The following is a 22,542-nucleotide window of genomic DNA, read 5'->3' as shown; positions in this document are numbered from 1 at the left end:
TGAAATTCATCTTTTTGCAAAGGTAACATAATGTGGATGAATCTCAAAGACATAGCATATACAGTAACATATATTAATCAACTTCATTAATCACTAAATGGAAGACATCAAAAGCAAGTCAGGTGCATTCACCTGTATGATTGATGTCACCTTTCTGCCTGGAGAAAATGCCATCACGCCCACTCAAAATATGTGGTGCTATATATTCATCCTTCAAGTCCACCTATACATACAGTTTCTTTAAAACAAAAATTTATTCCGTTATTGATAGCTTTTAATAAAATCCTACAAACTCCCAGATTCTTCACAGTATCTAGTAGTTTGGAAGATCTCACATCTAAATAATAGTATGTATGATGATGTTTAATGTGAAGTTATACGTTTATTATAATAAAAAGGATGTGTGCAGAAAAAGTGATTTTGGAATTAAGATAGATTTAGATGATCAGATAACTTGTTCCTAAGTCACTAAAATGCAAACAGCTATAAGGCATATCAATATTTTTAGGATATGATTTCCCTTAATATTTTGCTTCTATAGATTTAATTTAAAAAGTCAAAATTGGCATGCGAGTCACATGAGTGAAAAACATATGTCAAGTGAAGATCATGAATTACTGGATAAATAGCAATTAAAAATCTTAAAACAGGATTCTTAGTATTACTATATTGACCACTTTCTCCCTGAGTAGGTTACTTATCAAATATAAAAATGCCATTACATTTTATTTTGCTCATTTCTTAAAAGATTAATATTTTAGATTAGAACATTTGTGTAACTTTAGGGCTATAAATCAAGTTATATGTATAATAATAAGATCAATTAGTCACTCAAATATTTTTTTATCTAATCCAAAAAGCATCATTGAAACTCTGACATTCTGATGAGTTGGGCATGTTTTGATGGAAAATAAATAAATACAGACAGACAGACAGACAGACAGACAGGTAGATAGATAGATAGATATTGCTAAATTCTGAAATGTATATTTATTTATGTTTTCTTCCAGTTAGACCACAGCAGAAAAACATTTGGATTTTCTTTGGCTGAAATTGGTGCTGCACAGATATGTTGTCCTTGTTTAATCCAAATTCAGTAATTCTAGAGGAATATTTAATTCACATTTAACTTGGATTGGGATAATTAGATTAAAGATGTGATAGCTATTATAACTCAGTAATTTGGATTCATATTGAAATGATGGCAATTTAATAAATAAAATATTGAAATATTATTTAAAATATTACTTAAATCGGCAAAAACATCAATGAGAAAACAAGATGAAAAGCTTAAGAAGAAACTCAATTCAGGAATTGAATTTCTGGTGTCTGCACTGCCCCTCTTAGCTGTGAGGCTCTGCCAGCTCTGCAGAACTGAGTGGGGCTCAGCATCCCTTCTTCTGAACAGAATATAATGACATTCTTCACTAGTGACAATTGTGGCTATTTGCTGCTAGTCTGATTAACAATTCTAGCAATATAATGTGCACACCTTCTCAGTGCTTAACCAGTTCTTACTGATAGTTACATGGCCCTTTTCTCTAAGGAGCTCAAAATGCTAATAAACATCAAATGCTTGCTTCTCATGATGTGTGTGAGATGAATGGAGGACTTCATATTCCCATTCTAGCGATGAAGACTGGGACACAAAACATGCAGTATCATCATAGCAACACACAACCCAAATCATCTCATTGTGTCTCACTCTGGGTCCAGAGCACTCTGCTCCGTCGTGCTGCAATCCCGTCTCTGTGGGTACCCACAGGCAGTGACGTGTCTGTCTACTATAAATTCTGACACTAATATGCTCACCAGTAGTTTTACTGTATTTCTTTTGAACTACTTTCCCTCTCTTTCCAGGACAAACTTGGTGAAGCAAATTGAATTCAATTTCCGATCACAAGCCATCACCTCTCCCAGAGCCACGATGTCCAAAGAACAAGAGAAGTTTGGGAAAGTACCCTTTGATTATGCCAGTTTTGATGCCCAAGTTTTTGGTAAATGCCCCCTGGTACAAACGGGGCAAGGACGAAAAACACCGCCATTTCCTGAATGTAAGCTTCGAGCTCTAATACTTATTCCTCCAAGACGCATCTTGTATGTGTATATGTGTGTGTCTGTGTGGGGCACTGTACTCAAATATGCTTCTTACAGCTAGCAGGAGAGAAAATATATTGTACAGTGAAATAAAATAAGGAAAACAGTAATAAGTCAATTTATACCACTAATTTTATACAAAAGTTATGCTGAATATGGTGAATAGTTAATGGATTAATTATTCTACAAATATTGTGCCATTGTTGAATCTAAATACAATAATTCTGAAGAAATATTTAGTTCACATTTTGCTGGGATTGAGATTAATATATTGAAAAATGTGATAGCTATTGTAATGTAGTAATTTTATTCATATTGAAAGTATGGAAACCTAACAGACAAAATGCTGAAATACTGTTTAATATATTACTTAAATTAGCAGAAGCTTTCAGACTGAATATGGAGGAGAGGTAAGAAGTCTAAGAAATTCACAATTCAGGAATCAAGATTTTATCCAGAAGAAAAATATGTCACGGTAAAGACGTTTACCCACAAATTTGAGAATTAATATAGAAACATTTAAAATAGTTTAATACCCTTTAATGTAGAAGACCATAGCTCAAAGATAGTGTAACATATATAACTTACTGTTTTTACTTACACATTTCCTTACACATTGTTTGGAGTCCTCAAATATTCTAGTGAAAAGGTGAGATAGTAAATGTTGGGAACAAACACAGGAAATGATTTCTACTTTACCATAACTTAACTTCCATAAAGGAAGAAACTGAGCCGACACTGTGGCTCACTCAGGAGAGTGCAGCGCTGGGAGCGCAGCAGCGCTGGGATTGCCGAGGCCGCGGGTTCGGATCCTGTATAGGGATGGCCGGTGCGCTCACTGGCTGGGCGCGGTGCGGGCGACACCAAGCCAAGGGTTACGATCCCCTTACCGGTCACCAAAAAAAAAAAAAAAACATAAAGGAAGAAGCTAAATAATTCCCACTTTATGTCCACCATAGACCGTGAACTTTCTATAATGTTCTGTGAATTCATGGAATCCCTTTGATGCTATACCAGGTTACCTAGACTGAGTGCTCATATGAACACAGGATATTTGCTTCATTATGTGATGCTTATCAACTCTTTCAGAGAATGAGAACCTGGCTGTGCATAAATAGACTTGAAAGGAATTTGCCCAGCAGTGACAAGGACATTATATTCCAAAAGATATTTTACCTATTTTTACCAAAAATAGTTTCCTCTAACATAAATAACCACTGACAACCTGTTAGATTCAGGAAAAAAAATACATACACACACACATGCATGTGCATGCACACATTTTATGCTATCTATCCATACAATCCATATACTTAACTCACACACTACATATATGTATGTATGTATATAAAAGGACATTTATTTATATGTGTCTTCATATATGTATATTCATACATATATACACACATACACACACATATATGTTTAATTCAGGTGAACCTAGTTAATAAGAGCCTTCTATATACTCATATAGTATGGATGTTGATTTTTAAAGTGCAAAACATTCAGTGACGTTTTCATATTCCTGTAATTACAGGAATAACATTTGGTAATGTTTTAAATTTTGTTTTATACAAAGTGACAAATACTTAAAATAAACAATATTTAATGCAAAATAATCAGCTAAATGCTTTTATATCAGCCCACATTAAATCTTGGGTGTTTCTCCTGTAACCCTGAGTGACATTTACACATATCTCAGAGTGAAGAGAAATGTTTTTAATTCTATCTCTCAGTAGTGCCTTGGTACCTACAACAGAAACCTAGAACTTAAACTCAGCCTTGATAACTAAATTGCCTTTCTGTTCACCTTGAGAACATTTCCTCCATGTACTTTGCTTATCTTTCTCTCCCGGAATATGCAAAATGTGAGCTTATTATAGACTCTGCTGTCTCTTTAGTTCCATTTAGTTGGACGAAGAGCAACTTCCACTGGTTAAGCACAAAACAGACCTACATATCAAATAATAAAAATATGATGCCATGGCTAAGTAGAAATTGATATGTGAAAACAAGGACACATTTTTTCTCTACTAAAATCACTGGTCCTCATACATATACAGCTTTTAGGTAAATGCCTTAAGCTCTGTTGTCCCTGATGGGTTTTGCTAATGTGTGTTTTATCTACAATTTTTGCCACAAATATTGCCAGTGCACCTGCCCCATAATATTATGGAGTTTTTATGATAAGAAGTGTAAATACGAAAAATATTAAAAGAATAGGCATTCTTTCCCAGCAATCGTATCATCTGATCTGTGAACCTTTGTGAACACCAGTCTGAATAACCTTCATTTAATGTACCAATGGATAGTGGATTGTGTTTTAATTTATTCTTCACATATTTTAATGCAAGAAGTTATATCTTAAAAAAAACAAATCTATTTAATGACTAAAACCACATCCATGTAATTGCTAATCAAATCTCTCTTCAACAGCAAAGCATTTTTCAAATCCAGTGAAATTTCCTAATCGACTGCCTAGTGCAGGCGCCCACACACAGAGCCCCAGTCGTGCCAGCTCTTATAGCTACGGTCAATGCAGTGAAGACACCCACATAGCAGCAGCTGCTGCCATCCTGAACCTTTCCACCCGCTGCAGGGGAGCCACAGACATCCTCTCCAACAAACCACAGAGTCTGCATGCCAAGGTAGGCTGGTCCAAGAGCCCGGAGGGTGGGCCAGCGACTGAACCATGAGAATAACTGCCTTTCATGTTCCTGACTACGCTCACTACCCCTCGCTCCCCGGCCCCTGAAGCCACCCCTCCCTGTCTTAGGAACAACTCAGAGGAACACTGACAGGGACGAGCTTGGGGTGGGTTCAAAGGAGAACAAATGAGTACATATCTCGCTTTGTGGCTCTGTCTGAAGATTGTGTACCAAAGTGTGGGGAGAAGTGAGTTATGGAGACTGGTTAGGTAGAATTTACAGATTTCAAACCTATTTCTTTTATGGGGAATTGGGCACACAAGAAAAGAGGATTGCTATTAAAACAAATCTCAGCAATGAAAGCTTTTGGCTGTCTGCAAATCAAAGATGGTTAAGTAAAGTTTGATTAAATGATGACTTGTAAAACATTTGCTCAATTGACCCATGCAATTTTATTATTGCTACTGTATAACAGAAGACAGTCTACATTGCTTTAGTATTCTTAAAGGACACCTGGTAAAACCTGTATGTTAAGCCTACAAGAGATGTTTACAGAGAGGGGAGAACTCAGAGCATTCAAGTCCAAAATCAAATTCTGTGAAGTTTATGGCAGCGCCACGTTTCTGAAGCCTCTAGCCCTGAAACTCGGGCGACTCAAGTCCATAGTTCTTTCTTGCCCCTTTAAGAGCAGCTTGGTCCCCAGTGTGGTCAGCTGCTTGCCTGTGCCGTGCCAGGCCTTCGGGAGGGCAGGTAACGCCGTGCCACCGAGCATTTGACAGAAGAATCAGAATCAGCTTCTGGACAAAGCTGAGCCAAGTAAACCCCAGGAATAGTTGGTGGCCAAAAACCACTCAAAAACAATTTTTAAACAAATGAGGTTCTTAAACAAAGAAAAGCACATCAGCTAAAAATATAAAAATACCAGGCTGTCCAAATTCAAAGGAATCCATGTCACAAAATATTTACATAGATGAAGGATTTGGGGAATTTACTTTTAAATTCACTTTTTAAAATGTGAATAAATTTCATCTTTTTAAAGGAATATTCTAATATGTACCTGCTTGGAGAAATATGAAAGTAGTTTCCTTCTTAGTACTTTATTCTTTTGTTGTCTAGGCTATCCTATAAGAATAAAAGTACCAATATTATAATTATTAACGTTACTGAAATTACTCAAGCAAATGGTTCCAGAATGAATGCTTTTTATTTGCACATGTAGATAGTTTCTGTTCTTCAGAATTCTGCTTTTAACCTGTACATTCTCCATGTTCTATTAAATTGCTGATGTCAAACAATGTATCAAAAAAAGATGACTCAAATTTGAGGGTTTTTTTCCTTATCAATACATGTTCTTCTCTTTTACAAACACATTTCTGGTCAGAAAAGTGACTTAAATTGGCACATTTCAAAAATTCAAAGAATCGATTTCCAGCGTGTATTCTTACACTCCCATTGGGAGAATGCTGTGCCAGGGCCGCTCTGTGCCCATGCCCGGCATGCCCAGGTGACAGGGATGCCCTTGTGTGTCTCAGTCTCCCACTGCCAACCAAGTCTTAACTGCAGAAGCCAGACAATTGATGTGATGGTGAGGATGGAAGAGACAGAAAGTGCACACACCAACTGGAAAGGAGTTTGTTATGCCGGGAGTTGCAAAATTCATTTTCCCATGAAAAATTGTCTCCTTTGACATAGTGGTTGTTAAAATAGGATAAACATGGCACCCTAGAATGTCGCTTTGTGCAGAATCCTTCTGGCATTGCACGCACACATGCACACAACTGTAACAATGCATAGAATTCTCTCTTAGTCAGATCCTATTTACTGAATATAGAAGAGAAGGTCATAAATTACTGAAACAACAAAAATATTTATGTTAGCAAAAGTGAGAAAAGGCCAGGGTAATTAGCCCTGAAAAATGGCCTCTGATCAAGTAGTGCCTGATGGGGGACTTTTTAAAAAAAAAAATTTTAGCATTTACTTGTACATATTTGTGGAGTATGTTTCAATACATGCACAATGATTCACTTAGGGTAGACAGCATAGTTTTGCACCCAGCAGTCCACCGCTTCTCCTTGCCTTCCCCCTGCCTCTGGTGACCATTATTCAACTTTTCTATTGTCAGTGTTGTGCTTTGCTCTGTGTCTTTTACTTAACGTAGGATTGAGCCTAAACAGCCTTCCTCTCCACATTGAATGCTAGCCTGATTCTCTTCCCACTGTGTTTGGTTCTTCTTCTGTGGCAGGTTTACTACATTTATTTCTGAGAGCCTAAATCCATAGATATCTTGAGTTGCTTATTTAGAAATAAGGATGGAAAGACAAACAGCTTTTCCCCACTCTAGACTTCTGCAGCTGAGCATTTTTGATGTGTTAGAGAGACACGCTGGCAGGTGGACTCACAGCTGTGCCAACCAAAAGATCTGTAAGTGTTGGACTGCCCCAGCCACAGGTTAGATTCTGTCACAGGCCCTGCCTTCAAGGAGCTTACTGACAACGCAGGATAAGTTAAGTAATCCCTGGGAGCCATACCTGCCTTGTTTTTTCCAGGTAGAAAGCTGGGTTTGAGGAGGTGAGATTCCTAAGGTCCAGGGCAGGCATGGGTGGCCTTGCAGTGAGTGATCAGAACTTGTGGGAGGGCTGATTTTTCACTTTCCTTCTGCCCCCATCCCATCCTGTCTTTTACACAAGCATCTCTTCAGTTGTGTGAAATCCAATAGCAAAATGAGTTACAGATCTTACTAACACCTGTGGGCATAACCTTTATAAAATCAGGTCAAAAAACACTGACCTTGAAATTGCCTTCACAACCACTTGTTGGGGCCAAAACAGATTTTTTTCATGCTATATGCAAGCTCCCAACCAACTCCCAAGTTTAGCGGGAAATCTCAATTAGTGATTTGCAAAATCACTACTCTTATGGAAGATCGTGGGAGCAGACTCTGTTTCAGAGAAGCAAGAAAACGTTGAGTTCCCACACACTCTGAAAATAGTGAAGGACGATACGGACATTCCAAAATGTTCTTCGCCTTCCGGAGTTTCTCAGCGCTGACACTAGAGCCCTGGGTTCGCCTGTCCCTCCACGCGGGAGGCTGGTGTCAGCGCGCTTGCCACACTCCCCTGGCTGCCCACACCAGAGCCCACTCCATCTCGAAAGCAGAAGACGTTCGAAGGAATTATTTATATGTTAAAAGACGATCTGGCAGGTGCATAACATTTGCACCACCAGAATCGCCTGGGCGTGTTTTATACTTAAACACACACACACGTTCTCTTTGAGGAATGAAATCAGGGGAAAACAGTACTATCAGCACTCGATGGATATCATAATGGGTAAAGGTAATTTTGTTTGAAGTATTAGCTCTTTTGATCCTGAAACGCTCGTTGCTTCTAAGATCTGCACGATGTCCTTTATTTTGACATGGAACTAACCTGCGGCTCCTCGGACCCGGCACAGCAGGTGCGGGCGTGCGAGCGCCCTGTGCCCTGCGCCCTACGCCCGTTGCCCTGCGCCCGGTGCCCTGCGCCCTGCGCCCGGTGCCCTGCGCCCGGTGCCCTGCGCCCTGTGCCCTGCGCCCTACGCCCTGCGCCCGGTGCCCTGCGCCCGTTGCCCTGTGCCCTGCGCCCGGTGCCCGGTGCCCTGCGCCCGGTGCCCTGTGCCCTGCGCCCGGTGCCCTGTGCCCTGCGCCCGGTGCCCTGCGCCCGTTGCCCTGTGCCCTGCGCCCTGCACCCGGTGCCCTGCGCCCTGTGCCCGCCGGCCCCGCGGCGCCCGCACCCATACGCTCCCCGTTTTCCTCCCTCCACCGCCGCCAGCAGAGGTAGGAGCATGCTTCACAGTCTATCTTTATCCTCATCGCTGCAGCTTGCCAAGCATTCTGTTGTTTGTTTTGGTGTTTTCCCCACCTGTTTAGACAAAATGGCATATGCACAGTGTGCCTTAAAAGAAAACAAAAAATTGACACTTGCTTGAAATGTTTAAAGTTCAAAGTCTGTTTTGTGCTGAACACGGCCTAGTAACGACGTGAGGCGGCATCGCCACTCTTGCCGCCTGGTATCAGGAAGAGCCTGGCGGCCCTCTGGATGGTTAGAGCCCAGAAGGAGCCTTTTCCAGTAACTTTAACAATGGGACAGATTCCACCATATATTGTGAGTGAAATGTTATGAGGGTCTTGGGTCGGGCATCACAAGAAACTGATCGTATAGATGCAAAAAAGGTAGATATTTAATAACTGGCTCTTATAGCCCAGTGTATGGTAGCCTAGAGACCTGGTATTCAAAAACCCAGCCAAACTATTATTATTATTATCATCATAATTATTAGCTGTCATTTATGGAACTCCTACTGTGTGCCAGGCACTGTAAATAAGCACTTTGCTCACATTAATCTTTTTTAATCCTTCTAGAATCTTTGTAAAGCAGATATTATTATCCTGTTTTGCAGATGAAGGAACAGTAGGACAGAGATATTAAATGATTTCCTCTAAGTGGCACACCTATAACTGCTGGAACTGAAATTTGAATTCACAGCTGTCTGACTTCTCTTCTTAAAGACCTTAAAGATCGTAGACTTTTGACCCACCTGAGAGGTTTCACAGACCATGATTCCAAGTCCCAAAGATTTTAGAAAAGTGATTATAAATTTCATTTAAATGTTATGCCTTATATTATCATTTTTCCTCTGAATTCCATTATTCTGTTTATATTGAGTATATTTTACAAATTTATAATTTTAATAGTCTTAATGCTCAATTACCATTTAGTGAGAATAAGATATTTTCATTTGTTTATTCTTAATATCCTGCCTACTTTGAAAACATATTTAAGATAGCTTTTAATGCAGAAAAGATATTCCCCATACAAAAAACCCTCAAGCAAGAAGGAAAGACTATGAGCTGCGAGGTGAAAGCCAGGGTCTAATTACAGCAGAAACAGACCGACACTAGTTTTTGCACTGCCTCTCAGCCAAGTCAAAAAGGAAAAGAGGGTAGGTGACCAATCCTTTATTAACAGAAAATTTGCCAAGTAGGGAAAGCAATGCTGTCTTATTTTATCAATGTTTGGAACATTAGTAATTTTCACAATTATAACATTTAAGGTAAAATTATAATTTTGTCCTTCATCACCAACTTTGAATGTATGATAATTTCTACCTGTTGAAATAATATAATATTATCATTGGCCTGGAAAATAATGGAGAAAAGTAGCCATAAGCATATCCTCTAAATACAAGTACAATATTTTTGTGTTTTTTTCTTTTGTTCTTCATCAGACGACAAATTTCTGTCCTTTTTTCTACTTGTATACAAAGTAAGAATGTCACATGCCCTGCTTTCAGTGATATAAGTAGTTTCCTTGTAGAAACAGTCCTCATAATTATCATTTTACTGGCTGTATGTTGTGCCATTAAGTAAATGTAGCATAATTTCATTAATCATTTCTCTGTTGGTGGACATCTAGGTCACTTCTTATTTTATAGTACAGATAAGGAATAATGAGTAATTATTTCCGCTTTCAGTTTAGTGATAATTTATGTTTATTAAATTACTTTTCACCAGAAATCTCCTATATGCGTAAAATAAGCTCCTTGAAGGCAGGAACCATCTATTTTTAAATTTTCTTTCCCCCAAAATATAGTGTCTTGAAAATATTAAGTACTTCATCAATAATTTAATGGATAAATAAATTGTAGGTAGCATATGTAACTCTGAAGTGGCTGAAATTGATGACCTTTGATGTTCTAAGCTGGAAAGTACGTGAATAGTATTAAACCTATGCTAGCCTCAAAAAAACACTTAAATTTCTGTTTCAGTACTGAAAATAAGGATCCAAAACAGCACTTTGAGAAATGAGAATATTAGAGGTCTGGGGGTGGGAGAACCACGTCAGCTGTGGCTCCAGCTCTCCTCCCCTGCTGGCCTCTCCCACCCCTCCCCTCCTTTCTGTGCTGCCATTTGGAACTTCAAGCACAGAGAGAAGTGATGCCTATTGATACTGCTCTGAATAAACACCCATGCTGTAAGCTTGTGATCCCCAGCTATGGGCAAAAAGGGGCCCTTCTCTGTTACTGTGTGTAATTGTGGAACGCATCTGTGCGCTCACTTAAAGCCCATCTGTACCCTGCTCCCCAAAGTGCAGCCCTGCTCTCTCCCAGTGAAGTCAGGTGCTCAGAGCAGCCGGCTGGAGTGTGGGATACAGAAAAGCGCCTCTTTTAAACACAAGGAGTGATTTTTTTTTCAATCAAGCCATGATTACTCAAGATGTATAATCATAACAATTCCTAGAATCTCTCATTGTTTAAAATTTACTATTTGAAATTTTTTCTTTAAAAACTAAAATGTATATTGGTATTGTCTTGGAATAGTTGATATTTTTCAGAGAGATTGAATCTGCACTATTTATGGGTTTTGCACTATAAAACTCTGCAGCCCAGTCACATGGCTTCTTTTTCCTAAGCCATCTGTCACAGAGGTCTGGAATTTTATGTGAATGTTGGTTGTGCAGTCTTAACCCAAGTTTTTTTAAATTTTTTTTTATGAAAAATGTCAGCAACTACAATATTTAGCATTTTACTTTACGTTGGCCATTAAACTTGATTACCATGGCTCCATTTCATTGCTATAGTTACATATCAGCTATGAAGCCAAAAATTGTTTTGATGCGCTCCTGGCAGAATACATTGTGAGATCATGGGGAGAGAAAGCGTGTGGCACTGATATGGTTAATGTCTTGGATTTTTGTAACTAAGGTTTATTAATGCTAGTATAAAAATGTATTTGATATTATACAGATGGCATAAGATGTTGTGGTTACTAAGTTATTATCCCGGATAAGCCGTACTGCCAAATTCGGGGCTTAAAACTATCACGAGAGATTAAACTATTTACTAAAAACGAGCAGAAAGATATGGCCAAAGCATCTTAGTTCAACATATTAGAAGTGTATTTACCTCCCACAAATATAGTACAGCCTATCTATCTCATAGGCTGACTGCAAATATAAACTTTACAGGTAAAACAAGCAACTAGAAAAGGTGTTTTTGTTTTCCAAATCGGGCACAAGCAGCAATTCTAGCTAGTTCTGCTCACGGAAGTCACTGGTTACCACCTGAGTTAGGGATCTTGCTAACATATTCAAGGAAGACTCCTCCTACTTTGCCAGCAAAAAGGAAAAAGAATAGAGAAATTGTCAGGAAGTTAATTAGGAGTTGATGGATGCGGGTGAAAATACCAGAAAGGTGTTATTTGACCCATTTTTAAAAATGACAGGCCTGTTCTTCCTACCTTTAGAGAATTATTGCATGGTAATATTTACAGTGCATGACCCCATTCAAGCTGTCCCACAGTGTGCATCTTGTAGAAGATCCAGAGCAAATGAGCAGCTTGGGAATTGAACCAAACACAGAATGAGGTACTGTTCCTTAAAAACAAAAACGAAAAACACTTGGCAAATGTATCCTAAAGAGGAACATTGTGAGATAGAGTTAGTCTCATGCCAAGTCTCTGTAAAATAAACACCTTTATTCTGAAGTTTTCGCTATAGAACTTAAACCCCAAGCAGTCACGTGAAAGACCCCAGAGTGAGGTGTGGTTTGCACTGTCTGCCTCCCCTCCCCCTCCCCACAATTTAACAAAGATTTCCTAGTTCAGATAACCTAGGGGAAAACGTTCCTTTTGTATTAATCTAATATTCCAAGAAAAAAATCTCTTCCAACTAGTTATTTTTGCATATTTCTCATGTTAGATTTATGTTGTGATTTGGAGGATCAGGAAATTATATGTGCCGTCTGATAAACACAAATGTTTATGTTTTAAATGATGGATTGGGAGTGATAATTCTGTAAACAAGAAAAGAAGATTTAAAGCTAAACTTTAAAAAATATATACATAACTGTTATATATATTGTTCTCTCTATATATATAGAACAGTTTTAGCCAATAGGTTTAGTATTTGGAACATCTTATTTATATTAAGCTTACTTTGTTTAAATCCAGAAACACAAAGCTCACTAATGGGGCTGTTCTTAAAAGTCTGCCTAAGAAGTGAACGTCACCCAGTGCAAATCAGAAAGCTAGACTGAAAAGCAGATATACTTACACGAAAGCTTACATTAAAATTATCCCTTAAAAGCCCCACATGGCTAGGCTATAACCGCAGACTGCTTAAATATTTTCTGTTTCCTATTGTATGCCAGGGAGCTGAGATAGAGGTGGACGAAAATGGCACATTGGACTTAAGCATGAAAAAAACCCGAATCCTGGACAAAGCCGCAGCCTTAACCTCCTCTAACACTTCTATTCCAACGCCATCCTCTTCCCCGTTCAAAACAAGCAGCCTTCTGGTCAACGCAGCGTTCTATCAGGCTCTCTGCGATCAGGAGTGCTGGGATACGCCGATCAACTATAGCAAAGCTCACGGGAAAACAGAGGAGGAGAAAGAGGTATTGTTTCAATAGGCCAGTTACGTTGAACACAGCATAATTGCAAAGAAATCTACCTTTTTCCTCCTAAATTATATTTCACATTCCTGTTTAGATAATACATAATTCTGTACTTTGTTTTAGATTTTGGTGAAGTGATGGTTTTAAATTTCAGACGAAATTTATAAATGAATCCAACTTTTTCTGTCACTTGCCTAAAATAACACACCATTACAGTGAATTTTATTCCCGTTATGGCCGCAATTTTGTGCACTGCATAAGAGATTATATTTTCTATCTCTTTATAAAGCAGCATGTAAGGGGCAACGTGTCACTCAACACTGTAATGCCAACTTATTAATTCTTTCTGAGCCAGAGGGTTGAAGATGAAATCAAATCAGAGACCAGTAAGAATTTATGAAACATGTCAAATTCATTTCCTGGGTTTCTTGAAGGAACTGTGTTAGCAGACCTATGTGTAGAATCATTGTTTGAGGTGCTGGATCATGAATGCCGGATATCTAAATTGTTTCAATCCCAAGGTCAAGGAGACATGTTTGTATATTTGGTTATCACAAAAGTGGTTTCACCCCCAAAAGGCAGCTGTTAAGACTCTGCAGGAATTCATCCAGCCTGCACCCCATAGTGTGAGCCACACTGCATTGCCTGATTAGCCAAGGACTACTTAGTATCATTCAAAAGAACTCACAGCCAGAAACTCCCATTGCTTAGACTCTATGTAATTGTGGATATGACCCTGTTTATTGCAGTAAGTGATCCTGTTTTGCTATTTGTCAGGAAAGTTGTTAATGGGCTTGCAGGTGACTTGTTTAAAGAACTGAAACAGTCATTCTCTGCTGAAGTGTGCACCACCTTTTTCACCTCTTTGAAGTTCAGAGACTTTGGGTGCAGGGATCTAATTTGATTTTAGCACATGCTTTAACACCTCAGAGCATAAGTGGATATACAGTTGGCCCTCCGTATCTGTGGGTTCTGCATTGGTGGATTCAACCAACCCAGGATCAAAAATACTTTTTAAAAAATTGCACCTATACTGAACATGTACAGACGTTTTTTCTTGTTATTCTTCCCTAAGCAATACAGTTTAACAACTATTTACATAGCATTTACATTTTATTAGGTATTATAAGTAATCTAGAGATAACCAAGTATACAGGAGGATGTGCATGGGTTGTATGCAAATACTACACTCTATTATATCAGGGACTTTAGCATCTGAGGACTTTGGTATCTGCGAGAGGTCTTGGAACCAATCCCCCTGAGGATACTGAGGTACATAGTAGTGACCACAGGTTTGGGTTGTTTCCAATTCTTTCCTTCCTTCCTTCCTTGCACACATTTTTGCCAGCATCTCCCAGTCCAGACAGTAAAATAGGTCCTGGAGATGTAGCGACAACTAGGACACGCTTCGACCATGCACGTGCACCTTGGCCAAGTGTGTGTTTGGATTTTGGTAGGAGGGCTAACCTGTGACTGCATACACTGATAAACAGAGTAGCACAGCAGGCACACAATGTGGAGAGGAAGAAATGGATAATTCTGCATGGAGTGGTCAGGGACAGGTTCCTGGAAGACCCCCTTCCCCCAGGATCCTTAGCAGCCCCCATGTCACCACCACCCACACCATCACATGAAAGGACAAGGGGAGTCACACAACAGCAGCTTTTGATTAGATTCTGCTGTATTGGCCCTAGTCATTTTATTCTGCTTGGCTTTTTAAAATTCACCTAAAGTGTCTAATGATGTCCTTAATTAATCTACTATAATACTATTTTAGAAGTACTTTTTATAAAAATAATACATGCTTGACTATAATAAGTGTGAAATGACTCCTGCAAATTATAAGAAGCTCATTTACCTTAAGTTACAACCACGAACTGGCAAACACACATCTCTTCCCTCCACTGCAGTGCCCACTGCCATCTCAGGCTTGTGTGAAAGAACAGAAGTTGCACCTAACTTCCGTCTGTTTGTATAATCTAAAAGCCAGTCAGTGTTCCCATTACATGATCATTTTGCACAACCTGTCTGAAGTGGAAGTAAGGAGCAAATGGGCAGGTTGTTCATTCAATCCTACTACATGCAAGTCAGCTTTAGAAAAGGGGCATACCCTCCAATTCACAAGACTGCTTAATCTCCAGCCACTCGGTTGCCAGTCGGATCATGCATATCGCACCCACACCCCTGAAGTGAAACCTAACCCTAGGCATGAGATGTATGGAGGTGGGTTCAGCAGAAGTCATTATGTTACATAAAGGATAGAGCTTTACAGAGTAACTGTAACTGCGTCCCTGTTCTTGCATGAATCACACAGGGTCAGCCTCCCAATGTGTTCTCATTTCTGGGAGTGTCTCAATGCCATGTGCAGAGTGGCACCTGGGTTTTCTGTCCTCAGCCATGTGACTGTGTTGTCTATGGACTATGGTCAATGCATTCACCAGAAGTCTTTCAGTTTGTACTCAGTGTCAGACATACCAATCTAATCCTGAAAAGTAACAAAGTAAATTTGCCTCAAGGGGGTTCTCATTTTCACTTAAGGTGTCTTGTATTGTTTGACATTGATTATATTTCTGTGCCCTGAGCATCAGTGTCAACGCTGCACCCTTTCTAGTCTCAGAGACCGAGACTCCTTCCCATCCTTGGCTGTACTTCTTATCATCCAGAGAGCCACACAATGAGGTTTCATAGCAAATATTTTATCTTTATTTTCCAATCTCAGTTTTTGCATAATACCAAAAAAATCTGGATTCATCTTGGCAGTTTTATAGATTCAATTGGAGTGTCTTTATCTAATACATGTAGATCTGTGACAATGTTTCATTTCCCCAGATATTCAAAAAAATATGAATGTGGCAAAAAAAAAAAAAAAGCGTTTCTTTAGACTAGATTTATGCTCTTTTCAGGATGGCTTACTTCAGGTCTGACAGCATAGTCTTTTACTGCTACAATTTTCAGCGTAAGTATTCTGAAATCTGGAATTGAGATGCTATGTGGGAATTCAATGTCACTGAAAGTAACAAAGAAGATTTGAAGATACTAAGTGAGTTTGGGGGCTCAAAGCACTTGCCCTAGGTTTGAGTTGACAAAATATTTTTTAAGCTAAATACTTATTGTCGCAGCTGTTGGAGCAGGGCGATTCTTTGCTTGGGGAAGCTATGGCTGATGGGGACACACGAAGGTGCCTCTGAATCATTGTAACTCCCTGGTATGCATTCTCACCCTTGTTCTTTGTTCTGCATCTGTGCCAAGGTGATCGGCTAACAGAGAGTATCTTTCACATTCTGTTATGAATCTTGGAAATGAGAAATGTGATCCTTGATAGGTATTACTTGGAAAAAGTAGATTGTACTCAGTGTCCTCATTGAGAAGCTATCAGAGGGATGCCATGTACAATAAGATAAAGACAAGGAATCTTTATACACAGTGTCTCATCCTAACAATCCTGCAAAGTAAGATAATTATCAAATTTTTTGGAGGAGAAAATTGAGGCTTAGGGAGGTAAAGTTGTTGGTCTTGGTCATAAAGAAATTAAGTAATGGTCCTGGATGTCCCAAAAACAAAGAAAAAAAGAAAAGGGGGAAAATAGAGAAAAGGAAAAGAAAAAAATTCACTGAGAAATGGAGACAGCTTAGGACATACTGAGAAAAATTAAAAAGGAAAGAAAAAAATAGGATAAGAAAGAAATGGCGTGTGGCAAGGTGTGGCGGAGGCACCAGTTGTCTCAGGTGATTCCAAGGAAGAGGAACCAAAGCTTCTCGGACCAGGGCAATTCTGCATAACAGAGCCACAAAAACCAGCTACAACACTGGGTCGTTCTTGTCACTTTGCAGTGAGCTTTACTGGAATAGCTGCGTGTGGTCTGGACAATCTCTTGTGAGTGTCTGAGGACGGGAATGTGAGTGCTCCTGCCCCACCCCGCAGCCTTCGCTCTGCCACCTCCACGCCTCCCCCACGCCCCGCCACACGTGACACTCACACAACTAGAAATTGAGTGATTATTTCTAATTCATTGTTATCTAGTTCATATGCACAACAGTTGCTTAATTTTGGTGGTAATTTTCAGAAAATATTGTCTGTCTCTCTCAGTGAAATAGCCTGTCCAGATGCCCCCTAAAAAAAAATTTCTGAATCTGGAAAAAACTCAAAATATCTCGAAAGGAAAGTGCTGAGAAACTACCAGGGCTGTCAGTTTCATTCAACTGTCAGTTCTCTAAAGATTTCAGGGCTTAAAATGTTAAGAGTGCCAGATGCTATCATCTGTTATTCATGTTACCATTATGTTCTGGTCTTTATTGAAATCAATATAAACTTCCATCTGTACATTAAAGGAATTTCACTCTCTAAATACACACATATATGCCACATTCTCTCTCACACCTTCACAGGATAAAATTTTTATTTTCAAAATAATACTTTAAGTTTTGAAAAAAAAAATTCTTACAAACACTATTGATTTATTTTACAGTAGGTAATATTCATCTGATATAAAATGCTTCTGTAACAAAACAAATGCAAGAATTCTTCTAGTGATGGCCACCTGTATTTTAACACATAAACTCTCTGCAAGTTTCCAGGGGGGGAATACTGAGCAAAGGAAAGGGTAAAAGACAATTATTTCATAAAGCAATTGCATACATAAGAGTTCATCGTTCCCATGAAAAAAAAGAGTCCATCATTAAATAAAGTTCAGAAATATTCAAAAGGCTATATATCACAAAATTATCCTGTTAAAATATTACCACATATTACTATGCCTAATTAAATACCATATATCATGCAGGCATTATTTTTGCATGCATCTTCGTCAAATAATAATTTAAACTTTGATAGCTGAATATTTCTTTCAAAATCCCCCATTGCCTTCCTTTTCATAATCTATAGATTCAGCCCTAAAATAACATCTGAAAACTTTTATATGTTCATCTATAAATGTGCATGCCTTCTTAGAGAGACTTTGTTCTTAACTTTATCATAAAGAAAATAGTAAAATGGCTGTTTTTACTTCATGCTATTTTTGTGAAAAAATCAGCATCTAAACAGAAAAACAAAAGCTGTTCCACATTGAGATAATATTGGATTTAACATTTGTATGTACTTTCAAAAAGCCAAGACATTTCTAAATTATAGTGGAAAATACTACCCAGGCCAAATCCAGGTAGTACCAAATGGAGTGGATGGGGGAATCACCAGGTTTAAGACTTAAAATTAGGAATCGTCTCATTTTAGTCATTTATACTGTAAAACTGTAAAAGGATAAGCATCAATCACTTATTTCCCTGTAGAGCAGCATGAAAATAGCACTTCTTTTTGCATCCTAGTACACAATTATTATTAAGCACACATTTCTCTTTACTTCAAAATGGTCTATTTTTATCGGCTACTATTTTCAAACATTTGTAAGTAAAATACAATGAAAAAAAAATTGTACCAAACTGGGTTTTATTAATTTGATCTGAAGATTATGTCATTTGAGATAGTTTACCAATATGCTTATAATATACAATATATTACTGTACGCTCTTGTGTGAAATGATTGACTGAAGAGTTATTTGGGTAATTAATGAAAGAAATTACATTGGCCTTGATGACTGAGATCCACATTTAGAATTTTTCTTTGGGTGGGAAAATCCAGGGATTTTGTTTTATTCGTTGCTTTTGAATGTAGACTCAGAATTATTAAAACTATATTATACTGTTGCATTTTTATGTCCATTTAATTTAAATGAGATTTACTTTGGATAATTCAAAATAGTTTAGTCACCTTAAATAGAACAGCACTTTCAAGAGTTAGAATACAGTTTTCTGTATTAGTTAATCTGATTTTAATATTAAATCCAGAAGTATTATATTTACTGGATATAAGCTTAATGATGAAAGTAAGTTAATTATGTGATTGAGGAAAACCATCATTAGTTTTCTATGAGATAATATATCACTAAATAAATGATTTGAAAGGATTAGTAATTCTTCCTTGTGGGATCAAGATCAGTATTAAACGTAAAAGGAGGCCATAAAAATTAGTAATATCCCACAAGAAATTCCATTCAACGAGTAAAAGCGTTATGAGATGCCAGCTTAGCAGAAGAGGTAATTTCAGAAAAACAGGAAATGATGTGAAAATAAAAGCAGCTATTCAAAAAATCAAATTAAATGCCTATATACTGTGGCCTCAGTTATGACATTTAAACTAATAATTTATGTCTCAATTCTTTGTATATAAGAAAGGCCATTCTATTAACCCAAATTTATTTCTTCCTTTTCTGTTTAAAAAATTATGTGATTAATTTTTAGCAATATTTCTTTTGTTTTTCTGTTGTTATGATTGCTGGATATATAAAGAGCTATTCATTCCTGTGTTCTCCAGGAAGCGTTCATTTTCCAATAGAACTTGAAGCGTACTAAAATATTACCTATATAGCTCAAGTAATGCCTCTGTAACTATATTTGCCCAAATGTGAACTTCTTATTTTTTTCATTCATTTATATTTTCTTTTATTTATTTCTTTTTTTATCATTATACAATGTAATTGCCGAATGTGAACTTTTTAAAGGGGTTCCCCATCAATTATAATTTCTGATTCTTCACTTAAGATACAGGTCCATAATAATCTTATTTCTTATACAAATCCTCTGAGGTATTTCAGCTAAGTCTTTAAGCAAAAACTCAAACCCAATCCCAACAACTTCAAATCCAGTTGTTTTTCTAGGATTCCCTAACGGCTTCTGTGCTTCTGTATATATGTTTTTTTTTTTTTTCCAGAAAGACCCAGTGAACTCTCTAGAAAATCTAGAAGAAAAAAAGTTTCCTGGAGAGGCCTCTATACCAAGCCCTAAACCCAAGCTCCATGCAAGAGATCTCAAAAAAGAACTAATCACGTAAGTGGTATTCAGTGCCATGCTTTGTAAGATTCTGGAATTAAGATTGAAATTCATAATTTTGGGTGATAATATCCTGGCTTATACAGTTGACTGTAAGACTGTTTTAGGGCAATTTCAACCAGTCAGTAGTTAAATGTTTAAAATGTACTTAAATCTGTGCACCAAACAGAGAGGGCCATAAAAATAAATAAGTAAAATAAAAATAAAAAATATAAAAGGGTACACGAGTTGGTTTTATGCTAAGAGAACTATAAATCTGTTAATTAAAAAAATAATAATAATAAGATAAGGCAGTTAGAATGTTTGTGTTTTGACCATAATTTCTTAACCTGAGATCCGCTGGCCCTGGAGATCTAAGACTTGGCTTCAGGAGTCTTCTAGCCATATAATTCTTTAGGCAAATTGTTATTTGGATAAGGGAGTTAAAGGTTCTCATCACATTCTCAGAGGTGTTTTGTGACTCAGAAGAGTTTAAAGACCAGAGCAGCTGAAGGCAGTAAGTACTAGATATGTACTAGTGAGTGAGTGAATGAAATGCGGGAAACTGTTTTCCACATGTAAGTGATTAAATCGTAATCAAGCATATTCATACACAAAAACATTTAAAGCTGCCAGTTAATGAGAGCTTCCAGCAAAGGGTAACCAATCCTTCCACTTAGGCACCCGTGCCCACACCCTCTCTTCTGCAGAAAATATGTTTTTTAAAAAAATGTAAAAACCTCTCCTGACCCAGCTTCCACCTGGACTCTGTCTCCCCCTCCTTTTATAGCTAAACTCCTCAAGAATGTTGTCTCTACTGTATGACTGGGCTTCCCTCCTTGTCACCTCCCAGGGCACGCCCGCAGTCTGGATGCTGGTCCTTCCTTCTTCCTCTTGCTCCCACTTGACAGGCAGCAGGATGCCACAGAGCTGAGCATGCCCTCCTTCGCAGTGGCTCCGGGACACCTCCGCTGGGGACTCTTCTCCACCTCACCCTTACCCCTGACTAGACTCATGGGCAGGCAGCCCCATAGGATCCGGATGCCTCAGAGCTCAGTCCTGGGACCTCTATGACCCTGATGCCTCGAGGCATCCCAGCTGTGCCTCCAGGTGCATTTCCACCAGCCCTCGGGGACAGTGAGCTCTCTCCTCCCCCCAGGCCACTGTCCTCCCCGCTGGCCACCTGTGTTACTCACTGCCCCACAAGCACACCAGGCATGCTCTTGCCTCGGGGATTTTGGTTGCTGTTGCCTCTGCCCAGAATGTTCTGCCCCGGCCTCTGCAGGACATCGTCCCCTCCTGCTTCAGCTCTTCTCTCAGATGTCACTTACCAAGGGGTCTTCAGGCTACTGCCGGTTCCCCACTCCCCAGCCCTGATACTCCTACGCCCTTTCCAGGTCTCTTTCTCATCTTTTATGACCATCCAACCTACTTACACGTTTCGCTTCACCTGTACTCTCTGTCCCCCTCCCACTAAGAACAGAAACCCCAGAGAGCACCTGTGCCCCTCTTTCCTCCATCTTTGTTCTCTACTGTATCCATACCATTGGTGCATAATATTTACTGTGCTGCCTCTTATTTCCCCAACTGCATGGACAGTGACTTGGGAGCAGGGAGCATATCACAAATGTCGGTGCCAGGAACGGGGCCTTGTGCACAGTAGGTGTTCAATAAAAATTATTCCCAGTCCCTCAGTTTACTCTATTGACATGTAAGTGGCTTTGCGATGAGCTTAGACTTTGCATTCTTCATTGCGTAGGCAAACATTGCTGGCTCAAATGTCAAGACCCCCTGTGAGTTTAACGTTCACCTGGGGCTTGGAGGTTGACGCAGGCAGGACAGATGGTACCACACGTCCTGGGGCTGTCTCACCCAACACTGTTTCTTTCCACAATCCCACTTAGGTCAGCCGTACACTCATTCCCACATGGAGCTGCTGTTTGAGTTTTTTTTTTTTATTTTATCTTTTTATAGATTTTCTTTCCACATGTTATTTTTAATAACTTCGAAAATGGCAAATTTTTATCCTGTGATGGTACGTTTTTGGAAATTGCCAAAAGTCATTCCGAACTAAATGTAGTGTAAAAGATTGATAATTAACCTGCAATAAATACCATTTTGATTCAGAAAAACAAAGTGTAATTATTTTGTAATGGGCACTTCTCATTGGTGCAAAGGTATTTATAAAAGAAGAAGGGCTCCAAAAAGCATTTAAACAATTTTGTAATATAATCTTGAATTCCTAGGAAATTAAGTCTCTCAAAGAACTCATCGTTCACACACTACAGACAGAGTGGGTGCTTTAATGGATATTTATGTGTCAGTGTTAGCGTATTTGTTTTGTAAAGTGTCAACATGTCCTTTTTATTTCTAAACATACCTTAATTGGTACCTTAATTAGATACCAAAAACTGTTTGGTCAGAATAGAATTTTTTGATATCATCAATTATCCTGGAATTTGCTTAGGGTTCAGTGCCACTTACTGAGAAAATGAGCTAGTTTCCT

General features: G+C 38.6%; 1 protein-coding gene across 1 annotated transcript in view; it reads left to right on the top strand.

The window, feature by feature from the left end:
* The window catches only part of ST18 (ST18 C2H2C-type zinc finger transcription factor), a 65,929-nt gene that overhangs the window by 15,854 nt on the left and 27,533 nt on the right, over positions 1 to 22,542 (top strand). The window contains exons 7-10 of the mRNA XM_063079246.1: positions 1,861 to 2,054; positions 4,534 to 4,745; positions 12,933 to 13,178; positions 19,939 to 20,054. Of these exons, the coding sequence (XP_062935316.1) occupies positions 1,861 to 2,054; positions 4,534 to 4,745; positions 12,933 to 13,178; positions 19,939 to 20,054 (768 nt within the window). The remainder of the gene's footprint in view (positions 1 to 1,860; positions 2,055 to 4,533; positions 4,746 to 12,932; positions 13,179 to 19,938; positions 20,055 to 22,542) is intronic.

The sequence above is a fragment of the Cynocephalus volans genome, chromosome 15 (genome assembly GCF_027409185.1).
Source record: "Cynocephalus volans isolate mCynVol1 chromosome 15, mCynVol1.pri, whole genome shotgun sequence".
NCBI classification, from domain to species: Eukaryota; Metazoa; Chordata; class Mammalia; order Dermoptera; family Cynocephalidae; genus Cynocephalus; species Cynocephalus volans.
The sequence above is the reverse complement of the archived record's forward strand: the minus strand, read 5'-3'. Positions and strand labels throughout refer to the sequence as shown.